The sequence below is a fragment of the Hyperolius riggenbachi genome, chromosome 3, assembly GCF_040937935.1.
Source record: "Hyperolius riggenbachi isolate aHypRig1 chromosome 3, aHypRig1.pri, whole genome shotgun sequence".
In the NCBI taxonomy this organism is placed as follows: Eukaryota; Metazoa; Chordata; class Amphibia; order Anura; family Hyperoliidae; genus Hyperolius; species Hyperolius riggenbachi.
Window position 1 is genome coordinate 213,976,786 of NC_090648.1, and position 20,235 is coordinate 213,997,020.

At 42.3% G+C, this 20,235-nt stretch overlaps 1 protein-coding gene across 3 annotated transcripts in view; it reads left to right on the top strand.

The window, feature by feature from the left end:
* The window catches only part of MPI (mannose phosphate isomerase), a 34,428-nt gene extending 32,911 nt beyond the window's left edge, over nt 1-1,517 (top strand). For all 3 annotated transcript variants that reach the window (XM_068275684.1, XM_068275686.1, XM_068275685.1), the window contains exon 8: nt 1,189-1,517. In XM_068275684.1, coding sequence (XP_068131785.1) covers nt 1,189-1,404 — 216 coding nt within the window. In that variant the 3' untranslated portion in view covers nt 1,405-1,517. The remainder of the gene's footprint in view (nt 1-1,188) is intronic.
* Nucleotides 1,518-20,235: the final 18,718 nt, after the last annotated feature.

Here is a 20,235-nt window from a genome sequence, read left to right on the forward strand (position 1 = left end):
AGTCCTTTTGAGTTGATGCAAATTTTAGGTTAATTTTATGTAAATGTATGTTGAATTGGACCAATCAAAATCATCAGCTATTACTGCATTTGATTGGTTTACTTCCAACATAAATTGGCATAACGTTATTATCTCATTGTTTATGTGCAACACAGTGTGGCCACAGCTCAGCGAGGTTCTCATTCTGCAAAGCAGGATACCCAGTAGTGACAGCAAGGAGTGCAAGGATGACATATGGACAGAATTGTGTCATTTTACTTGCTTCACAGGACAGAATGCATTTAATCAGTCAATAACGTTCCTAGATTTAAAGACAAACTGTAGTGAAAATAACATAAATAAAATTGCTTATTTTTATAATATTTAATTTATAGATTATTTCATCAGTCTTTGCCAATTGTGAAACTCTTTCCTCTCCCAGATTTCACCGGTGGTGACATCCTTAGTTCTGCCAGGTGATCTGTTCGGAATGTTTGTTACTGAGAGTTCTTTGCACAGAGAGAATTGCTGGTTGCTTGGCAGTTGGAAAGAGCCATTATTTCCCACAATTCAAAAAGGTTCACAGACGGCAAACAGTCAGGGCCATGGCAGCACACTGTGAGAGGGGTTTCACCACAATATTCACTATACAGACCCCCCCTGATGATCTATTTGAGAAAATGTAAAGATCTTTTGTGGGTAAGGGAGTATCAGATACTGATTAGGATGAAGTTCAACCCTGGGTTAATTTTCCACTTTAATGTCTAGCAACACATTTCTATAGGTAGAGGAGGCATTCTTCCATTCCACCTGCTGGCAGGACCACAACGCCTGTTTCTACCCCCATACAGCCCTGGCTCCTGTAAACTAACAACTGTATGTTACACGTAGTGTATGGTAACCAGGACTGACCACAGGATGTAGAAGTGGGTGGCAATTGATGAAGATGGATAATTGGAGGATTCACCTACCCTGCCTATCAGCATCATTGTAACATTCAGCTGTTCATACATAAACCATATTTTCATGGGCAATATTACATTTTAAAATGGATAACTTAAAGAATATAGCAAACACCTGATGTGTACAATACATTACACAGATAGTATCGCATCTTCTTGCTCTTCAGGTGTAATATTTTTTTCTATTTGAATTTCCATATTTAACATGGGTTATTACTTATAAGCTACGTGTTGCCTCCTTATGCAGGTGCCATCTTCTGTGCCACAGTACCACATCCAGGCCCTAGACTCTGCAAGCATTCTGCTGGTGGTCCGAGGCCAGGCATCCGGGCAAGGAGCTCATGCAAGTTTAACTCTGCACTCAGGATCTGTTCTTTTCATCTCTGCTAATGAAAGTATAACTTTGGATGTGGATCCATCCCATAATCTCCTGTTGTTCCGGGCTTGTTGTCTGCTGGGATAGGCAATAGCATAGAACAATTATGTGTAGACCACCATCCACTCTTGCATTGTCCGGTAGGAATTATGAAACCTTTTCTTGGAATCTCATGGCTGAATAAAACTGAAATCCTATAATATCTAGGGAGTGCTTTTTAGCTGCCTGTTTAAGGAATAAGAGGTTTGGAAACTGCAGAAGTTGTGAAAGTACAAGTTGATAAAGAATACATTGCTAGGACCACAAATAATTAAGGAATACCAAATCGGAGGCCAGCTCCAGCCTTGCCTTGAATTTTTACATCTTGACCTTGAACATTTGAATAGGGTGAGGAAGCGTTAAACCTTTATTTTAGCAGTTTGTGATGGAAATTTTTCCAGTTGAAACACAATTAGAGATGGTAAGCAAGATGGTAATAATTCCATCTTTCACACAAATGTAATATAAACTGTATGCAGCTTAGCATTGGGCCACCCAGATGCACTTCCTGACAATTTTGATTGGCTCACGGTCCATACAGTTTGCATTAAAGTTGCACGTAAGCTGAAACTATTACTGTTCCCATTGAGCATTCCAAATCTTTATGCATTTCAGAAAATGCAAAGGACAACAGTTGCATAATATAAATCGTGGTAACACATTTCTATTAGTGCAATTCAAGTTAGTCTCAGTAGAGACATCTGGCATGCTGCATTTTAAATGTCTATGCTTGTGTTAAAAGGATAGGAGCTCAAAAATTTGCACACACATCAAGATGTGTTCCTTTCTTGCGATTTTTGTTTACATATTTCCAAAGATTGGTTAGGGAAAAAAATGTAAACACAATCACACCATGAAAATCAGCAATTGTGCTGAAACACATAAATGAAAAAAACCCTAGTGTAAAAAGAAAAAAAAAAGTAGTTCAACAGAGGAAAAAGAACAAATTGTGCGACACTCATAAATGTTTGTGAGAAAAAGAAAAATGTCAGCAGCCTCATCATCTGGGCAACTGGTCCTTTAAACGTGCGCTCTGACCATTGTAGGGAGAAAGAGGATCCAAAACAAAGAGTTTGCAAAGAGATATTTATTGTATTGTCCCAGATAGCATCAGTACAACATGGATATGCTGATAATGATTTGTGTCCTCACTAAAGACACTTGGTCATCGCTGTGTTCTGAAACCATTTTAGACCACAGAGTGACCAAGCGTGTTCAGGGAAGACCATCACACAGGTCAGATCTGTGCCCACGACCCGCCTCCACTCCCTTGTCAACATACTTTGCAAATGCCAGCATCATTGGTAACTGGATCATTCTCAGCATATCTAGTATATTGCATTGTCCCAGCTAGCTTCAATACAATAAACATAACTCTTTGCAAATGGATGGTGCCCACTCTTGACTATTTCTTTTGTATTAGAAATAAAAACACTTGCAGTAGAGATTAAGCCTTACTGGCAACTGAGTCTTCCGTGACGTCTACCTCAGAGAGAACTTCACCTCTTAAAGAAGCATAGGGGACAAAATTTAAAAGGCACCAACACCTAAGGGAAAGTAACCACACATAAGCGTAAATGCCTAAGAGGGGGAAATGGTGATACTGCCCTGGAGGATTCAGAGAAATGCCATCACTGGTAAGTCTAACCTTTTTGTGTTATTCTGCAAGACAGCTACCTGGGGAAATACCACAGGGAGGGATAACAGCCTGAAGGACCTTTCTACTGTCATGTCTTGCTGTGAGAGAACGTCCACACTAAACAGCTTAATGAAGGGGAATGGTGTATTTCCTGCCTTGCAAACTTGTCCCACTGAGGCTTTTGCTCTTTATGCCCATGATGTAAACAAGAATCTAATTTGTAGAGCATCCATATTAGCTTCTGAGGCTGAGTACTGGATAGGTCTTTTAACAGTAATGGTGCTTTCAGATGTTTGCAGCCCTCTAAGACTCATACACACATTTTATTTAAAATCATTGGAAAACAAACCATGAACGAACGATTATCATAAAAATTAACACTAATCAACCCTGACTATTTTTGTCCAGTAGACCGATCCATCCTGACGGATATGTTCAGACAATAGGTGGTAGAAAACACAAGTATCTGATGATGATAAATGATCAGTCCATTCAAAACCTTTGTGCTACCTATTTCTAGATCCTCAGGCTTGAACTTCTGCTTAATGTATCCATACATAAAGCGATGATGGGCAGTTTCGACCAAGAGATAAATCTCACTCTAATCGAATCTGATTTGAGAGAGATCTGTTGGCTGCCCATACACCGCAGGCCGAATCCCAATCAATTTCATGATGAAATTTATCAGGAATCGGCCTTGTGGCGCAGCCTTGCCAACCCTATCCCCCTAATGTTAAATGTCCCGTGTTCTTGTCCTTCGCTGGCTCCGGGCTTTCTCTGTTGGCTCCATACGCCTGTGCCACGTGGCTGTGTGTATGATGTCTGACATCACACGCATGCCCTTACAAGGCAACCACGTGGGGGGTGCGTGTATGGAGAACAGCGAAAGCCTGGAGCCAGCAGAGGACAAGAGGAGGCTGCAGACAGGTAATGTATCACTTGCACTGGGGAAAACATTTAACATTAGGGGGGACAGCTCCGGCAGTTTTGTGGCAGTTACCGCCACGCACCCAATCAAGCAAGACGACCCTACATCTTGCAGCATGTGCGATAGACTAATGCGACCAATTGGTTGCATTGTTTGACGGGCATGTACTTGGAGGTACTGATTTTCATTCGATGATAATAATCAAATCGGATGGTTGATCAGCCTCCCAAGTCGCCTGATGTATGGCTACCTTTACTATTCATTGGTAGACCATTGTTATGCCAGCATTAACTTAAAATTTGTCAAGTCATTGATCATTTGTTTTCAAACAACTGTTATTGATTTGCGTTTAGCTTTACTGGGGCTTGGAAATATATTTTGTACTCGCATGTATCAGATGGAGTTCTCTCTTTTGTCATTGGAAGGATTTTTTCCAAAGGAAGAATGATTTCATGTGATCTGTGGAATCTACAGTAAACCATAACTTTAAAAGGAAAGTTGGATCTTGTTCAATACATTTTGTCTGGTAATGAGGAACAGATTCTTGCTAGGCAGATCTTGTAATTCACTTACCGTTCTAGCGCCATGAGAGCCATCTTGAATTTGTTGTCCTTTTGACGAAGCTTGCGGTGGGCGGGCGCAACGCGTCGATGGGCAGGGTCACGTCCCGTCCTGTGTCAGAGCGTCTCACTCCACGCTGACAAGTGTAGAGAGGATCAAGGCCTGCTGAACCGCCGCTCCCCGCTTCTGACTGAAGTGTGGTTGAGCTAGGTGGTGGAAGACAGCGCTATGCAAAGCACTAGAAACCGGGAGAGCGAAGCGCCCACCGTACTGTGGTCTGATTGGTGAGATCTACTGGTTGGCTATACGCTGCAGTGCTTATTCATGCTCTCGGTTTCAGTGGAAGAGTTGCTGTGCTGGGACTCTCTATCTGGCAGCTTACCATCATTCATGTCCTAGGGATAGCTCGCATTACTCTCCTCCCCTCTCACTCTGAAGAAAAATCCAGAGTATGTTGGTACCGGTACCAGTGTGGGCGAGGTATGGGTGATGTGTGCTGGGCCATGTGTGAGGAGCGCTCCACTGGTTGTTTTAAGTGTTTAAGGCAATTTGGATCTTACTATGCAGTTTTTTGATACTGAATAAAGGTGAATTTTGATTGGGCAATTCCCTGAGCAGTTAGTTTAGTTTTGTTAAATAGTCCTTTAGAGACATCCTCAAGTCACTTGAGTGTCATAGTATGCAAGCGTCCGAGTACCACAGCTAAATTGTAGGTGAAGGAGGAACTGATCAAGAATAACAAATATCCTCCTACAAATAATGCATTTCTGCTTTATCTATACATATTTTGCTCCTATATACATAGTCAAGTACTAGAGTACTACTTTAATCTATGGAATTGACAAAGGCTTCCTCCAGCCCCTGGAAGCCTTTGTGTCCCTTGAGTCTCCTGAGGTCCTCTCCGTAGCAGTCGACGATCCAGCCAGGTCAACCCTTTTTTTTTTTTTTTTAGAAGACTATAGAAAAACTATGATGCAATCTTGCTTAAAGGAATACTATCGATTCACATATTTTTTTTCAGTTGACACAGGAATTGTTTGGGTAGTGCTGCTAAGTACTGGTGTATACATTTTAGTAGCAACTTCTTTGTTTACGGTTAGCAAAATACATTCAAAGTTTACGGACGCCAAAACTGACGGCTGACTGAGCCATGAGGAGAGGGGAAATTGCCCTCACACTTGATCAGTTAACTCTATGTGTAGCTCTGTGTGTGACAGAGAAGAGAGCTCCCAACAGCTGCAGATCCTGTGTCCTGCGTTTCTGACTGAAGTGTATGAAGAGAGCAGAGGAAATGTAACTAATTGTCACAGCTTTTTCATATTGTTTTTGCTTTCAGAGTTTGATATGTTTGATATTTGCTTTCTGTAGTCTGATATGCAACTCTGGCTGTGCATTGAAGCAGACACCCCTTCTGCAATTGATTTGTCCCAATATAGCTAAATCCTACCCTCAATAAATTACAGCTTTTGCCTCTGATATTTAACATGAAAAGTAGGAAAATGTTTACACAGCTTCTTAGACATTATTTGTACATTGTCATTTTAGAACACTTGGGTATCGATAGTATTCCTTTAAAGTGAACCTTAAGCCAGAAAAAAAAAATTAGTTTTACTCACCTGGGGCTTCTACCAGCCCCCTGCAGCAGTCCTGTGCCCTCACAGTCACTTACTAATCTTCTAGTCCCCCACTGCCTGCTAGTTTCGTTTTTGCCGACAGGCCCGTCAGGACTGGCCACGCGTAGCTTGTTCCTTCTTGGATGCACTTTGTTGCGCATGAAGATTGTGCTTACGGATTTTTTTTAACAAATGTTTCTACAGTCCCTTTTTTTTTTTTTTTTTGCTGAATGAGGTTGAATGAAGTTTTGTACTGTAAGATTGCGTCAGTTTTTCTATAGTTTTATTAAAGAAAAGGTTGGCCAGTTTGGGTGTGGTGGATCACCTGTTGAGAAGACTGTGTGCTTTTCTGCCCTTCCTTTTGGAAGGGCCAATACCCATTTATACACTAACTGGATGATCCAGCCAGGTCGGCAGCTTCAGTGCAATCACGAGGACCCCAGGAACCTGTCTGAGAGTGGAGCTGCAGCAAGTGGCACATAAGTTTCTAGGGGCTGGAGGTAGCCCCAAGTAATTCTGATTTTATTTGCCACATTTACCCTTTAACAATGTTTCTAGCTAGTTTTTTTATGGTAACTGTAAAAAAAAAAAAAAAAAAACTAGCACAATATGAACATCATTGCTTATTTAGTTTGTTTATCGAATATCTTCCATATCTCTAAATATTCCTGCTCACTTTTCAGACCAGAGTTAGGCTTGGTTCCCATTTGAGCGGATGTAAAATGGACACGGTATGTGCCCCATCCATTTTGTATCCACTCTTCACCGTCCACTCGTCCAAAGCAATCCCTGCTCACTTGTCCTGCCATTCGGCTCCTCTCTGTACTGGAAACCAGCAGAAGCGTGGAGCTCTTCATAGGCTGCATTAGACAATTTCCCTAGCAACAGGGAGAAGTTTCATTGGTCCACCATAAACCAATGAAAATTCTTTCTGTTGCTGAGAATTCCCATTGGTCTTTTGCAGCCCAATGGAGATCTCCATGCTTCTTCCCTGTGTACAGAGACCTAGCAGCTTTCCAACGCTGATTATAGTGTACTGGTTAAGGGCTCTGCCTTTTGACATGTTAGACCAGGGTTCAAATCCTGGCTAGAGACAGTACTTCTTCAGTAAGAAGTCCTTTGGAAAGACTGCCTACCATTGCAGGGTGGCCCCTTGCGCGCCTGCTTAGTGGCTGCAGCTCTTGAGCACTTTCAGTCCAACAGGAGAAAAGCACTATAGAAATGTTAGGATATTATTATTACTACTATTATCACTTACTGCAATAGATCCAACAGATCCATTGCAGTGTGACAAAGTGTGAATGGCTACTATTTATAAAATAGGAGCCATTCACTGTCAGTTTAGCAATGAGCGGAGAACAAAAAAAAAGTCCATTCTCTGCTCTAGTGGGAACACAGCCTTAGGGCTCATTCACACCAGTGCGCTTCTGTCTGCTTTTTTTCAGCAACATGTATCTAACATTGATGTGCTGAAAAAGTGGAAACAAGCGCATGAAGTGTGAATGAGCCCTTACACAGCTCATGGCTTTCAGGGCTCGTTTCCACTATTGCGGTGCGAATCGCCGCGGTAAAAATTTGCATGCGGATGCGAATTTCACATGCGGTTGTATGCGAATTTTCATGTGAATTCGCATGAATGGCGCTGAATGCGAATTTAACCATGGCAGTGCCGGTGTGCATTTACATTGATTTCCATGCGAATTTGCATGAAAATTCGCATACCAAAGCCGCAGGCGATTTCCCTATTAAATACATTAGCGGCGATTCGCATGCATTCCACTCGCAGGCGAATTCTGCGGCTCTTTTGTGCGTTTTTTCACTGCAGAAAAAACGCACCTCAACAACGCTACAGTGGAAACAGGCCCATCCACTTGCATTACATGTGCGAATCCGCATGCGTTGGACGCATTGCGAATTTGCGATAGTGGAAACGAGCCCTCAAAGTTATCTGTTCAGGATCCAAAGTGTTAAGCTACATATATATGCTCAATAGCTTGCAGGCATGGATCATGACTTGTCAAACTATCACTTTGTCTTTGTTTGTAGTGGTAGCAAGAGAATTAGCACTGATATCAGAACAATAGTTGTGGAATAGCAAGTGCAAGTAGCTGTGTCTCCAGATCAAATTCCAGTTTGGTTGAAGAGAGAAAATAGGAGATCTGGGCACCAGATAGAAATTGCAAGTCACCTTTTATTTGTACCACGCACCTTCCAACATTCAATGCAATAAAAACCTGCTTCTTCAGAGGCCTCTGAAGAAGCAGGTTTTCCTGCAAAACTGCTGTAAGGCCAAGGCTTATTGAATTGAAAGTTGGAAGGTGTGGAACAAAAAAGGTGACTTGCAATTTCTAGTTGGTGCCCGGATCTCCTATTTTCTCCTCTTAAACCATGATATCACTTCCATTAATAATTCTTAAGAGTGACTGTCCAGCGCTAACATTATAGCAATAGAATGCCTATGTTCACACTTACAGTTGTGCTCAGTTTACATACCCTGACGGATTTTGTAAAATGTGTACATTTACAGAAAACATGAGTAAACTAGGCAAAATGTTTATTTTTTTTTTAATGGTATTTCAAATCAAATTAATATCCTAAATCTGTTGGCCCTCTACGTGGATGTCGCAAAATTGGACAGTAATTAGGTAGTAAAAATCCTTTTCTTGATGTGACGGTTTGTAGTATATTGATATATACCTCAATAATATTGAGGTCAGGAGACTAAGATAGCCACTCCAGAACCTCAACTTTTTTACTCTGCATACTCTGTAAAAACAGGAAAGCAAGGGAACGAAAGTGTTGCACCGCACATCATATGACATTGCGTTGCATACAGGCGATAAAAAAAAAATGCTTCACCTCCAACTTACAAGTTATACGGCAGTGCACTGGGATACCATACTCCATTAGCACTGTGAAATGTTGCATAGATTTACCCTCGCAGAATGTTAGAATGCATCTGTTACATCACAACGCACTACTGTGAACAGGGCCTCAAATGTGTTTTCCACCCCCAGCTGTGTGAACTAATCAGATCAAATGAGAAATTAATAATTCAATTTTTCATGCAAACTATGCAGCTTGGAATTGTATCAAAAGGAACTTCCTCCCAATTCTGGATGTCTGGTTGTCCCAATTCCAAGCTGCATACAATTTGTATGCAAGACAGAACTATTTCCATCTCGTTGACCATTTATAATGAGGCAGAGCTCACCCATTGTCTTAAATATGTTTCTGTGTAGCTGTCAATTCTATTTTCCTAGTCCTCTCCTGACGAATGAGATGCCCACGCTGAGTAGAAAGCACTGTTCAGCTTACCAGGGGCAAATCCAGGATTTTCAAGGGGGGGGTTCCTGATAGGTCTCTTTTGGCAAGCCGCACACTACCGCGCATGCGTTTGCCCACAAAATCCACATGATGCACAGCATTTCTCCACAAAATACACACAATGCGCAGTGTTTCCCTACAAAATACACATGATGCAGTAGCGTTTCGCCAAAATATATATAATGTGGCAGTGATTAAGTAGCCAGATAACCCCCCTTTATTATGGGTAACGAAATTACCCCACCCCTCTTTAGTATAGGTGACCAGATGACCCCCATTTATCACACAGGTAGCCAGATGAGCCCCCCCCCCAGTTAGGATAAGTAACCATATGATCCCCATTTATAGTATATAGCCAGATAACTCCCCGTTCAGTACATTCCCCCTTGTATTTCGCCAGATCCCCCTTGTATATATGGCCAGTGTATATAGTCAGATCCCCTGTATATATAGCCAGAGATCCCCCCCTGTATATACCCATATACCCACTGTATGCAGCCAGATGCCTCCCCCTGCATATAGCCAGTGTATATAGCCAGATCCCCCTGCATATAGCCAGTGTATATAGCCAGATCCCCCTGCATATAGCCAGTGTATATAGCCAGATCCCCCTGCATATAGCCAGTGTATATAGCCAGATCCCCCTGCATATAGCCAGTGTATATAGCCAGTTCCCCCTGCATACAGCCAGTGTATATAGCCAGTTCCCCCTGCATACAGCCAGTGTGTATATATGTATGTATGTATATATATATATATATATATATATATATAATCGTAATGTGGGCAGCAGCCATCAGAAAATAATCGTAATGTGGGCAGCAGCCATCAGAAAATAATCGTAATGTGGGCAGCAGCCAGCAGTCATCAGAAAATAATCGTAAAGTGGGCAGCAGTCACCAGAAAATCACAATGTGGGCAGCAGGCACCAGAAAATCGCAATGTGTGGGCAGCAGTGACCAGAAAATTGTAATGTGGCAGCAGACACCTGAAAATCGCAATGTGGGCAGCAGTGACCAGAAAATCGTAATATGGGCAGCAGACACCTGAAAGTCGTAATATGGGCAGCAGACACCTGAAAATCGCAATGTGGGCAGCAGTGACCAGAAAATCGTAATGTGGGCAGCAGACACCTGAAAATCGTAATGTGGGCAACAGACACCTGAAAATCGCAATGTGGGCAGCAGAGACCAGAAAATCGTAATGTGGGCAGCAGACACCTGAAAATCGCAATGTGGGCAGCAGACACCTGAAAATCATAATGTGGGCAGCAGACAACTAAAAATCGCAATGTGGGCAGCAGTGACCAGAAAATCGTAATGTGGGCAGCAGACACCTGAAAGTCGTAATATGGGCAGCAGACACCTGAAAATCGCAATGTGGGCAGCAGACACCTGAAAATCGCAATGTGGGCAGCAGTGACCAGAAAATCGTAATATGGGCAGCAGACACCTGAAAGTCGTAATATGGGCAGCAGACACCTGAAAATCGCAATGTGGGCAGCAGTGACCAGAAAATCGTAATATGGGCAGCAGACACCTGAAAGTCGTAATATGGGCAGCAGACACCTGAAAATCGCAATGTGGGCAGCAGTGACCAGAAAATCGTAATGTGGGCAGCAGACACCTGAAAATCGTAATGTGGGCAGCAGACACCTGAAAATCGTAATGTGGGCAGCAGACACCTGAAAATCGTAATGTGGGCAGCAGAAACTAGAAAAAAAATGCACCTGTGAAAAAAAACAATTCACTTACCTGACAGAAGTCTTCTCCTCTCCCGGCATCTGGCTCGCAGCTCCCCGATGATCCTCCTGCAGCACATCTCCCGCGCTGACAGGCAGAGTGCAGGGCTACGGCAAGATGGCTCCCAAAGCCCTGTACTGGAGACACAGTCTCCAGAGCAGGGCTTCGGCAGCCATCTTGCCGTAGCCCTGATCTGCCTCCGGGAGACTGCGGGGCTGCAGGGAAGAAGCAGCATATTTGGCTGGGGGGTCCCTCAATAGGGAGGGTGACAGCACTCCCCCCCCACACGGCTAGCGGGCCCCGGGCCCCCCTACTGCGCACACACATGAGCAAGCGGCAGCTGCACTATTACATTCAGTGGCTGCCGCTGCTCAGATTCCGGAGGCACTTCCGGTCTAGGTGCAAGGGGGTGGTTCCAGACACCCGGAACAACCCCTTCCGTGCGCCAGTGCGCAGGGCTTCGGCAGCCATCTTGCCGTAGCCCTGATCTGCCTCCGGGAGACTGCGGGGCTGCAGGGAAGAAGCAGCATATTTGGCTGGGGGGTCCCTCAATAGGGAGGGTGACAGCACTCCCCCCCCCACACGGCTAGCGGGCCCCGGGCCCCCCTACTGCGCACACACATGAGCAAGCGGCAGCTGCACTATTACATTCAGTGGCTGCCGCTGCTCAGATTCCGGAGGCACTTCCGGTCTAGGTGCAAGGGGGTGGTTCCAGACACCCGGAACAACCCCTTCCGTGCGCCAGTGCTTACGGTATTTCTTTGGGAAAATATTAGTTATTCCTGTAGCAATCCAATCTCACAAGAGCAGAGCCAAACAGTTTCAAAAATACTTTTGAATGTCAGTTAACTTTTATTTTAGTTAATTATAATTCACTTACAAACCAATAAATCTCAAACTGCTTTTAAATAAATATACTTTTCCTCCCCATATATCAGTGCATCCAATTTTACAACTGTCAGAATATAAACTTTTATTATTATTAATTGTATTTATAAAGCGCCAACATATTACACAACATTGCCAACATATTACGCAGCGCTGATTTTAAACATAAGATAAAGATCTGTTAAAGCTAAAAACAAACTGTTACATAAAAAAGTGTAGTTGCCTTCTCAGGCATATTTGCTAACAACTGTACACTGACATTACAATACAAAGGAATGAACATTTTTAGTTATATATGTGAAAACTCCGCTTAATACTCAACTTTAGTATCAGGAACCATTTCCAATAAGCTTGTGGATAGGTAATATAGGTCTACACTTACATTTTTGGAACTGTTAAATCATCTGCTCCCTTCTAGGACCCATTAGGTGTAGTATTGGGCTACACAAAATGTAAGACTCTCCCCAGTAATAGATCCTATTGCTACTTTAGTCACCGTTATAGTAGTAGGCTTGTGCTACTTGTGTGGTGTCCTTCCCCGGGCAATCATATCCTGTCCCTCTGTTTCCTGGGTCTCCACTCAGAGCGACATATACAAGTTGCTGAATATCAGCTTTCAATGCAATCTTCTAAAACTTGACTTAAACACCTTCACACCAAACTGTTCTGTGTGGAGGACTTTTGAAAATTATTGGAACTTTGTCACTTTATTATGTGGGAGCGCTTACACACCATACAAAAGATTTAACTGAGAGTAACTCGACCTAGAGGTGCGGCAAACCCAAAAGATTTCTGACCGTGTAATATTAGGAAGCTGCACAATTCTATCGAATATATAATCAATTTGGAGTCTAGAGGCCTTTGAATTTTTTTTAACACTTTAAAATTAATGAATTTGATGCAATCAATATTTTATCATTTGTTTAAGCAATGGTCGTAACTTGACTGTTTGATTTTGGGTATTTACTTTTGCTTTGTTGGATAGTGCTGTAAAAGGTTTGCTATTAAAAATCATTGTGACCAGTACAAGACCCCTTTCACAAGGAGACCAATTGTGCACTTATCAGGCAGTTCAGCCTCCTGGCCACAAGCACCTTTTGGCTGCAATTTAAGGCACGAATGGCAGTGTTTCTAACCCCATGCATGTTTGACACATGATGTTAACTGCTTTCAGATACGACTATGTAGAGAAGCCACCTCTCCACCTCCCGTGCAAACCACACCTACAGGGAGGGTTAAGACTATGGTTGCAGAAAACCACTGTGGTTTTCCAGATTTCTGATTTGTACTGCACATTTTTCCCCCGCATGCAGGAACCTAAACAGGATATGGATTTTTCCTTTTAAAAAATACCAGTTGCCCAACTCTCCTACTGACCCTGTGTCTCTAATGCTGGGAATACACCATATGTTTTTTTCAGCAGAGGGATGGTTCGATAGATAATTTCCAACATGTACGGTCTTACGTTTGTTTTTCTGATCGATTTCTCATAGAAGTGAATGGAACTTGATAAGAAAAGATAAAATTGATCAGTAAAATCAATTGAAAATAAGATTGGACAGTAAATCGACTGAAAAATCTCAGTGTATTCCCAGCATTATAGGAAAAACGCAAACCGCTCTGAAAAAAGCCTGTTCAGAGCGGTTTTGTTACAGTAAAGCTGTTACTGAACAGCTTCTGTAACAATATATGAAATTTACTACACCAAAACCGCAAAACACTAGCTGTAACGCTACAGAAAAAGAAAAAGCGTTTCAAAATCTGCTAGCATTTTGTGGATCTGCTAGCTGTATTTGGTGTGCACCAGGCCTTAGGGCCCATTTCCACTAGGCACAAATGTGTGTATTGTTTTCAGCACTCAAATTCGCACAGTAATGAATTGCAGTGTAGGCCAATAAGAATTGAAAATCGCATCCAGAAAAGAAAAAAAAAAACACTTGACAAGCATTTTTCAGACTTTGCATGCAGGAAAGTCTTGTAGAATGTGTTTTGTATACACAATAACAATAGTATTTTTCTTTGGGGAGGAAAAAAAAAAAGTCACAGCAAAAACATTTCTGCAAGTATGCATGCAAATTCACTTTTAAAATTCACGTATATGTGTATGCTATATAGCATTTTCATGTGAATTTAACTTCCAAAAATTCATTTGATTTGCATGCTTCTAGTGGAAACATAGCCTAAAGGCGCCAATACACTGGTAGATTTCAGCGATCAATAGATTCTATAGAATCGATTGATCAATCAGAAATCGATTCCATAAAATCTAATCGATGAATTTGTGGCAGATTTCAATCGATTTGATCTGACAGGATGCAAAATCTAGGTCGATCTGCTACTGTCAGCAGATCGATTTTATTCTGAAATCTATTCCTAGTTTGTGGCATACATCGACTCCTGTCAGATTCAACTGGACATGCATCTGACAGAAATCTTATGGTCGTATCTGCTGTAAATCTATAACTGTATCATGCTTGGCATACACGGGTCGATCCGGCGGCCGATTAGCCGCCGGATCGACTCCCGCCGCGTCCCCGCTCATCCGCCCGGATCGATTCCCGCTCGTCCCCACCGGCGCTTCTTATCTGCCTCTCGATTCACCGCTATTGTCCGCCCACGGGTATTGAGTGCGGAATCGATCCCCGTGGTGAGTGGACACGTCGGATATTATCAATCCAGCCATTAGCGGCTTGATTGATAAGCCTGCGTCGATCCGTGTATGCCCAGCACACGGCCACCTTTAGTATTTTGGGGACTGCCCTAGTCTAATCTGAATAGAGGTCTTGAGAAGAGATTGTAATGGGATTAAAGTTTACTATGCAACAGTTAGTTCTATATTACCTTCAACAGGATTGTCTTGCTTATTTTCAAGAAAATACTAATGCTTATTAAATAAGGACATAAATCCACCTTGACTGATCATTTTCCCTGCACCAGTTATCCAAATGCCTGAAAGAACTGTGTGTTTTGACCACATCAGCTATTAACACTCCCAGGAAATTTAACAGGAAATGCTTCCCGTCATGTTTGAAAACCATTCCCCCAAGTTTATCACAAAAGCTATACAATAAATTACAATCTTTGTAAACATTCTTGAGAGACTCATTACGTGAAAGCTAGTTCTCTTCAAATTAAGGGTGGAATTGTAAAAATGAGCAAATGTCCTACTCTTGTTTAGACTGTCAGCTCCTCCGATGGACAGTTGGTTACAAGACCATACAGAATGTAAACTACCTCAGAAGAGATCAGCGCTATATAAATTATAGAAAACACATGTCCTTGGAAATCAAATTAAGTGTTTAACCCCAGTGCAAATGCTTAGTTTCTCTGGGGAACAGCCCATTTCCAATTTTAATAGCAAATTTCCATACGACATGAAACATTAGGCGAGTGCAGTTCTGGTCTGTGTAAAAGAAAGAGGTCATGAGCATTTAGAATACTTTATAAAAGGCAAACATGGAGTTTGGTGAATCCAGTGGTACTCGGTAATCTTGTCATTATCTGCCTGCTGGATTCTGTATTAAAATACAGAGAAGGAATTCTAAAAAGGGAGACAAGCACGCTGTTAAAGCAGAATTCCAGGAATAAGACAAATGGTATGATTCTTTCCTTTCCAAAACATTCACACTATACACAACAGTAGAGAAAAGCCTCAAATTCCTCAATTTACAGCTTTACATGGTGGTCACATGACACGAGCATGACTGCGACACAGCAAGAACATCAGGCTTCATTGCTAAGAGTCTGGTGTCACACTGCTGTCATATAGGGCTCTGCTCTACAGGAGGGAAAGTGGTAGCCAGGGCCAATCACCCTCTCACACCTCATGATGGAAGGGGGTACATGCAGGTAGAGTCTAACCATCACGTGACTGCCTGGTGAAGGTAGAAGTGAATGTAGTTGGACCATTTTTGCCCCCAATTACAGCTACTTCAGTGAGGATGTTTTGGGAGGGTTTAGATTTTATTATTTATAATGGTAATTCCTGGAGATCCACAATTATCATGGGTTTTATCAGAAAAAAGAATAAGGGCCCGTTTACACAATTAAAAAAAAAAAAAAGAAACAAACATTTTTCAGTACGCAAATGGAAAAAGGTGAAAGAAAAACCCAAAACAATTTGGACATTTAAACGCATCCTAGGTTATTAATAGAATGCATTCACACTGCCTATCGGCAAATACATTTGGTAATACCAACCTGATTGCAGCATGCAAAGCACAGACTCACCCTGTCCAGTGGGTTCGGTTTTCACCACCACTAGCAACCACTGCTCCTTCCAAAGCAAATCTAATCCCAGCAGAAGCTGGTTTGCAGAAAAAAAAAAAAAAGTGGGAATCCTGCTTCAATAGAGAAAATGCTCATTAGTTCATGGAGAACTAAAAATAATCCTCCCTGTTCCTAGGTAGGGCTCCTGACGATTTTTACAATCCCACAAGGAGCTCCATGCTTCTTCCAGGCTCCAATATGTTTTGGCTGAACAGAGACCCAAACACATTGGATACAAAATGGACAGTATGTGAATGACGCAGATGCACTTCCCGCGTTTGTGGTGCAGTGTAAAGCACTGCACTACAGAAAAACATAAGGCTTGACATTTTAGAAATGACACATTTGTGATTAAAAGGGAGCCTGGAGTGAGATGAAGGTTCAAGAACAATTGAAGTAAGAGTGATATGGGGGCTGCCATATTTATTTCCTTTTAAGTAATACCAGTTGCCTGGTTGTCCTGCTGATCCTCTGCCTCTAATACTTTTAGCCAAAGACCCTGAATAAGCATGCAGCAGAACAGAGGTTTCTGACATTGTCAGATCTGACAAGATTAGCTGCATGTTTGTTTCTAGTGTTATTCAGACACTACTGCAGCCAAATAGAGCAGTAAGGCTGTGAGGCAACTGGTATTGTTTAACGGTAAATAAATATGGCAGCCCCCATATACCTCTCACTTCAGTTGTCCTTTAAGGCTGTCATCTTTATTCCTTAGTAATCAATTATTGTTGTCATGCTGAACATGCAAAGCTAAAGTTAACTGCAGGAAAGTAGCATTTTCAATAATATTTGCAATGACCCTTCCTGTGTATATATGTAATTAAGGCACCTGGAAATTTGGGCTCGGTAAAAAAAAAAAAAGTCTCACCCTGCTCCTGCAAAAGTCCTGGCAGCAATAATTACTATTCCCCCCTCCAGGCTGCCACTTGGAGAAAAGATGAAATTCAGCTTCCAGCTACTGCTGACGGCCAAATTGCACTATTTTTCTTGTGATTTGAGCTCAGTCTTTTGACCGCCACTATAGCTGTGAATCATTTTAAGACCTATGGGAGTGCCAGGTGCGCCAAAAACCTTAGTGCCTTTTTTACCAGACTCACTTCCCACATTCCTCTAACATCAGGATTCATTTAAAGAGAACCCGAGGTGTGTTTAAAGAATATTATCTGCATACAGAGGCTGGATCTGCCTATACAGCCCAGCCTCTGTTGCTATCCCAAACCCCACTAAGCTCCCCCTGCACTCTGCAATCCCTCATAAATCACAGCCGTGTTGTGAGGCTGTGTTTACATCTGTAGTGTCAGTCTCAGCTACTCCCCCGCCTCCTGCATACCTCCGGTCCCTGCCCCCGTCCCTTCCCTCCAATCAGCAGGGAGGGAAGGGATGCAGGCGGGGACTGGAGTTCTGCAGGAGGCGGGGAGAGCAGCAGACTGACACTATAGAGATAAACACAGCCAGCTCTGACAAGCTGTTTGTCAGCAGCGTGGCTGTGATTTATGAGGGATTGCAGAGTGCAGGGGGACCTTAGGGGGGTTTGGGATAGCAACAGAGGCTGGGCTGTATAGGCAGATCCAGCCTCTGTATGCAGATAATATTCTTCAAACCCACCTCGGGTTCTCTTTAAGAGATACCAGTAACACGAATCAGAAAAGTACAGGTGGCCACTGAGATAGGCCATCCACAATTGTAACAGCTGCTGCCACTTACCAGTTTAAATAAATATTCTGCTGTTGCTGCAATTCCTTTTTCTCAAATACCTCTTCCTAAACCTAGCGAGAGTTTTATAATTAGTGAATATATCCCTCTCCTGTCTGTGTCACTATACCTATACCCTGCAACTAGCTCAGGCTCATGTGGTGGGAGCTAAAACAACAGCGATGGACATAAAAATAGCAAATAATGGAAGCTGAAAGTTTAAAGGACAATTGAAGTGAGAGGGATGTGGAGACTGCCATATGTATTTCATTTTTAACAATACCAGTTGCCTGGCTGTCCTGCTGATCTATTTGGCTGCAGTAGTGTCTTAACACCAGAAATCAGCACGCCAATCTCATCAGAAACACCTGATATGCTGCATGCTTGTTCAGGGTCTATGGCTAAAAGAATTTGAGGCAGAGGATCAGCAGGATTGCCTGTCAACTAGTATTGATTTAAAGGAAATAAATATAGCAGTCTCCATATCCCTCTCATTTCAGTTGTCCTTTAAGGTGCCTACCTCAGTTGTTAAAAAGAGGAACTCCAGTGAACATTTTACTGTGGGCAGGTGATGTAGCTGCTGCATGGTTTTTGGCAGTTGGAAACAGCTGTAAACAGCTATTTTCCACAATGCAACAAGGTTCACAGACAAGAAACTGCCAAAAGTTCTAACTTTTCTTGTAGGAGGGGTTTCACCACAATATCGGTCATACAGCACCCCCTGATGTTCTGTTTGTGAAAAGGAATAGATTTCTCATGTAAAAGGGGGTATCCGCTACTGATTATAATAAGTGCAGCCTGCCATTTCCACTCCATGTGAACAGGTTTAGCTTAGTTTCCTCAGAACAAGCCTACACAACATGGTTAGCTTTAAGAGCCTATTCACACTACACAACACATGCACAAATAAGATTTCATGCATGCGTTTCTGGACACACGGCATAAGAAATGGGGTGCATTACAGCACAGACATCAGCAGATGCAACATCATAAAAACCAACAGAAAATTGCATGTGTGCCATAAAATATTTTTGGATGTGTTACATTCTGAACCGTGGAAACGCCTTCTGTACTGTGAACGGTGACAAGAAAGTCAAATGGACTTTCACGTTACCAAGCGTATCCAACCCAATGTGCAGTGCACCATAACTCACAGCACTGTACATAGTGTGAATGAGCCCACAGAATCATTGTCCCTAATATTGTAAAGAAACTGCTGTCTGACTTCCCAATCAGGTTGAAGAAATTCAAAGTAAATATCTTTATAACAAAAAAGGCCCAATATACGCTCCATGTGTTCACAAACAGGCCTTGTAACCGCTCACCTTCAAATAAAAATCCAACAAAATGCTGAGTATTATTACAGTAAAGCTATCTATTAAAAGTATATATCCTAACCAGTCATAAGCTGTCAAGCATACCAGTTCTCATATCTCAGGAAATTACAATTTAGTTCTAGAAGGCATTGTTAGCCTTGTGTGTACACACGTGTACATTTAAAATCTACAGTATATTGTATACAGTTGTCCCTGGAGATCGCTGGCTTCCCCTTCTGTGATCCAACTATATGGATCCCACTCATCCAACATTAAATTGTTCCTGCAGGAACTTGCTTTGAATGGTAGAGCTTGAGTTTCTCTCCTCTGCTCTAAATAGATATACTGCTCAGCCAAGAGGTCAGCAGCATCTGCACAGAACAGCAACTAAAGTTTAGCGTGTACCAGGCTGCACAATACACAGTGCATGTACATTACAAAACCCCACCGAAAGGAACAATATGCACAAGGACCCTCCAAACGGCTTCCTAAAAACTGCAAGTCTGTGCCAAGCCCTGTCCTGAATGCTTAAAGGATAACTTCATTTTTTAAAAAAATAATATTTCACATAGACATACAAGTAACTTTTACTTTAACTACAAGCAGATAGCGACAGTAGTAACAGTGTTTGTTGGTGTACTTATACCCAAGTGTGCTTAAAACAGCCCTGATCAATAAGGTAATATATTAGCTTTAGGGACGGTTCACACTGGCACTTGGAGGGAAATGGATCTGTGACACTGAGTGGCGGTACAGTGACCCCATTTGCAGGGCAACAATCATAATGAAAATAGGAACAGCTACAAATAGGTTTACAATAAAGAAAACAATGCCATTTTAAAAATGGAAAACAAAAAGAAAATGCTGCTTTCTTTCTTTCACCTCAGATCTACATGCTGCAAAA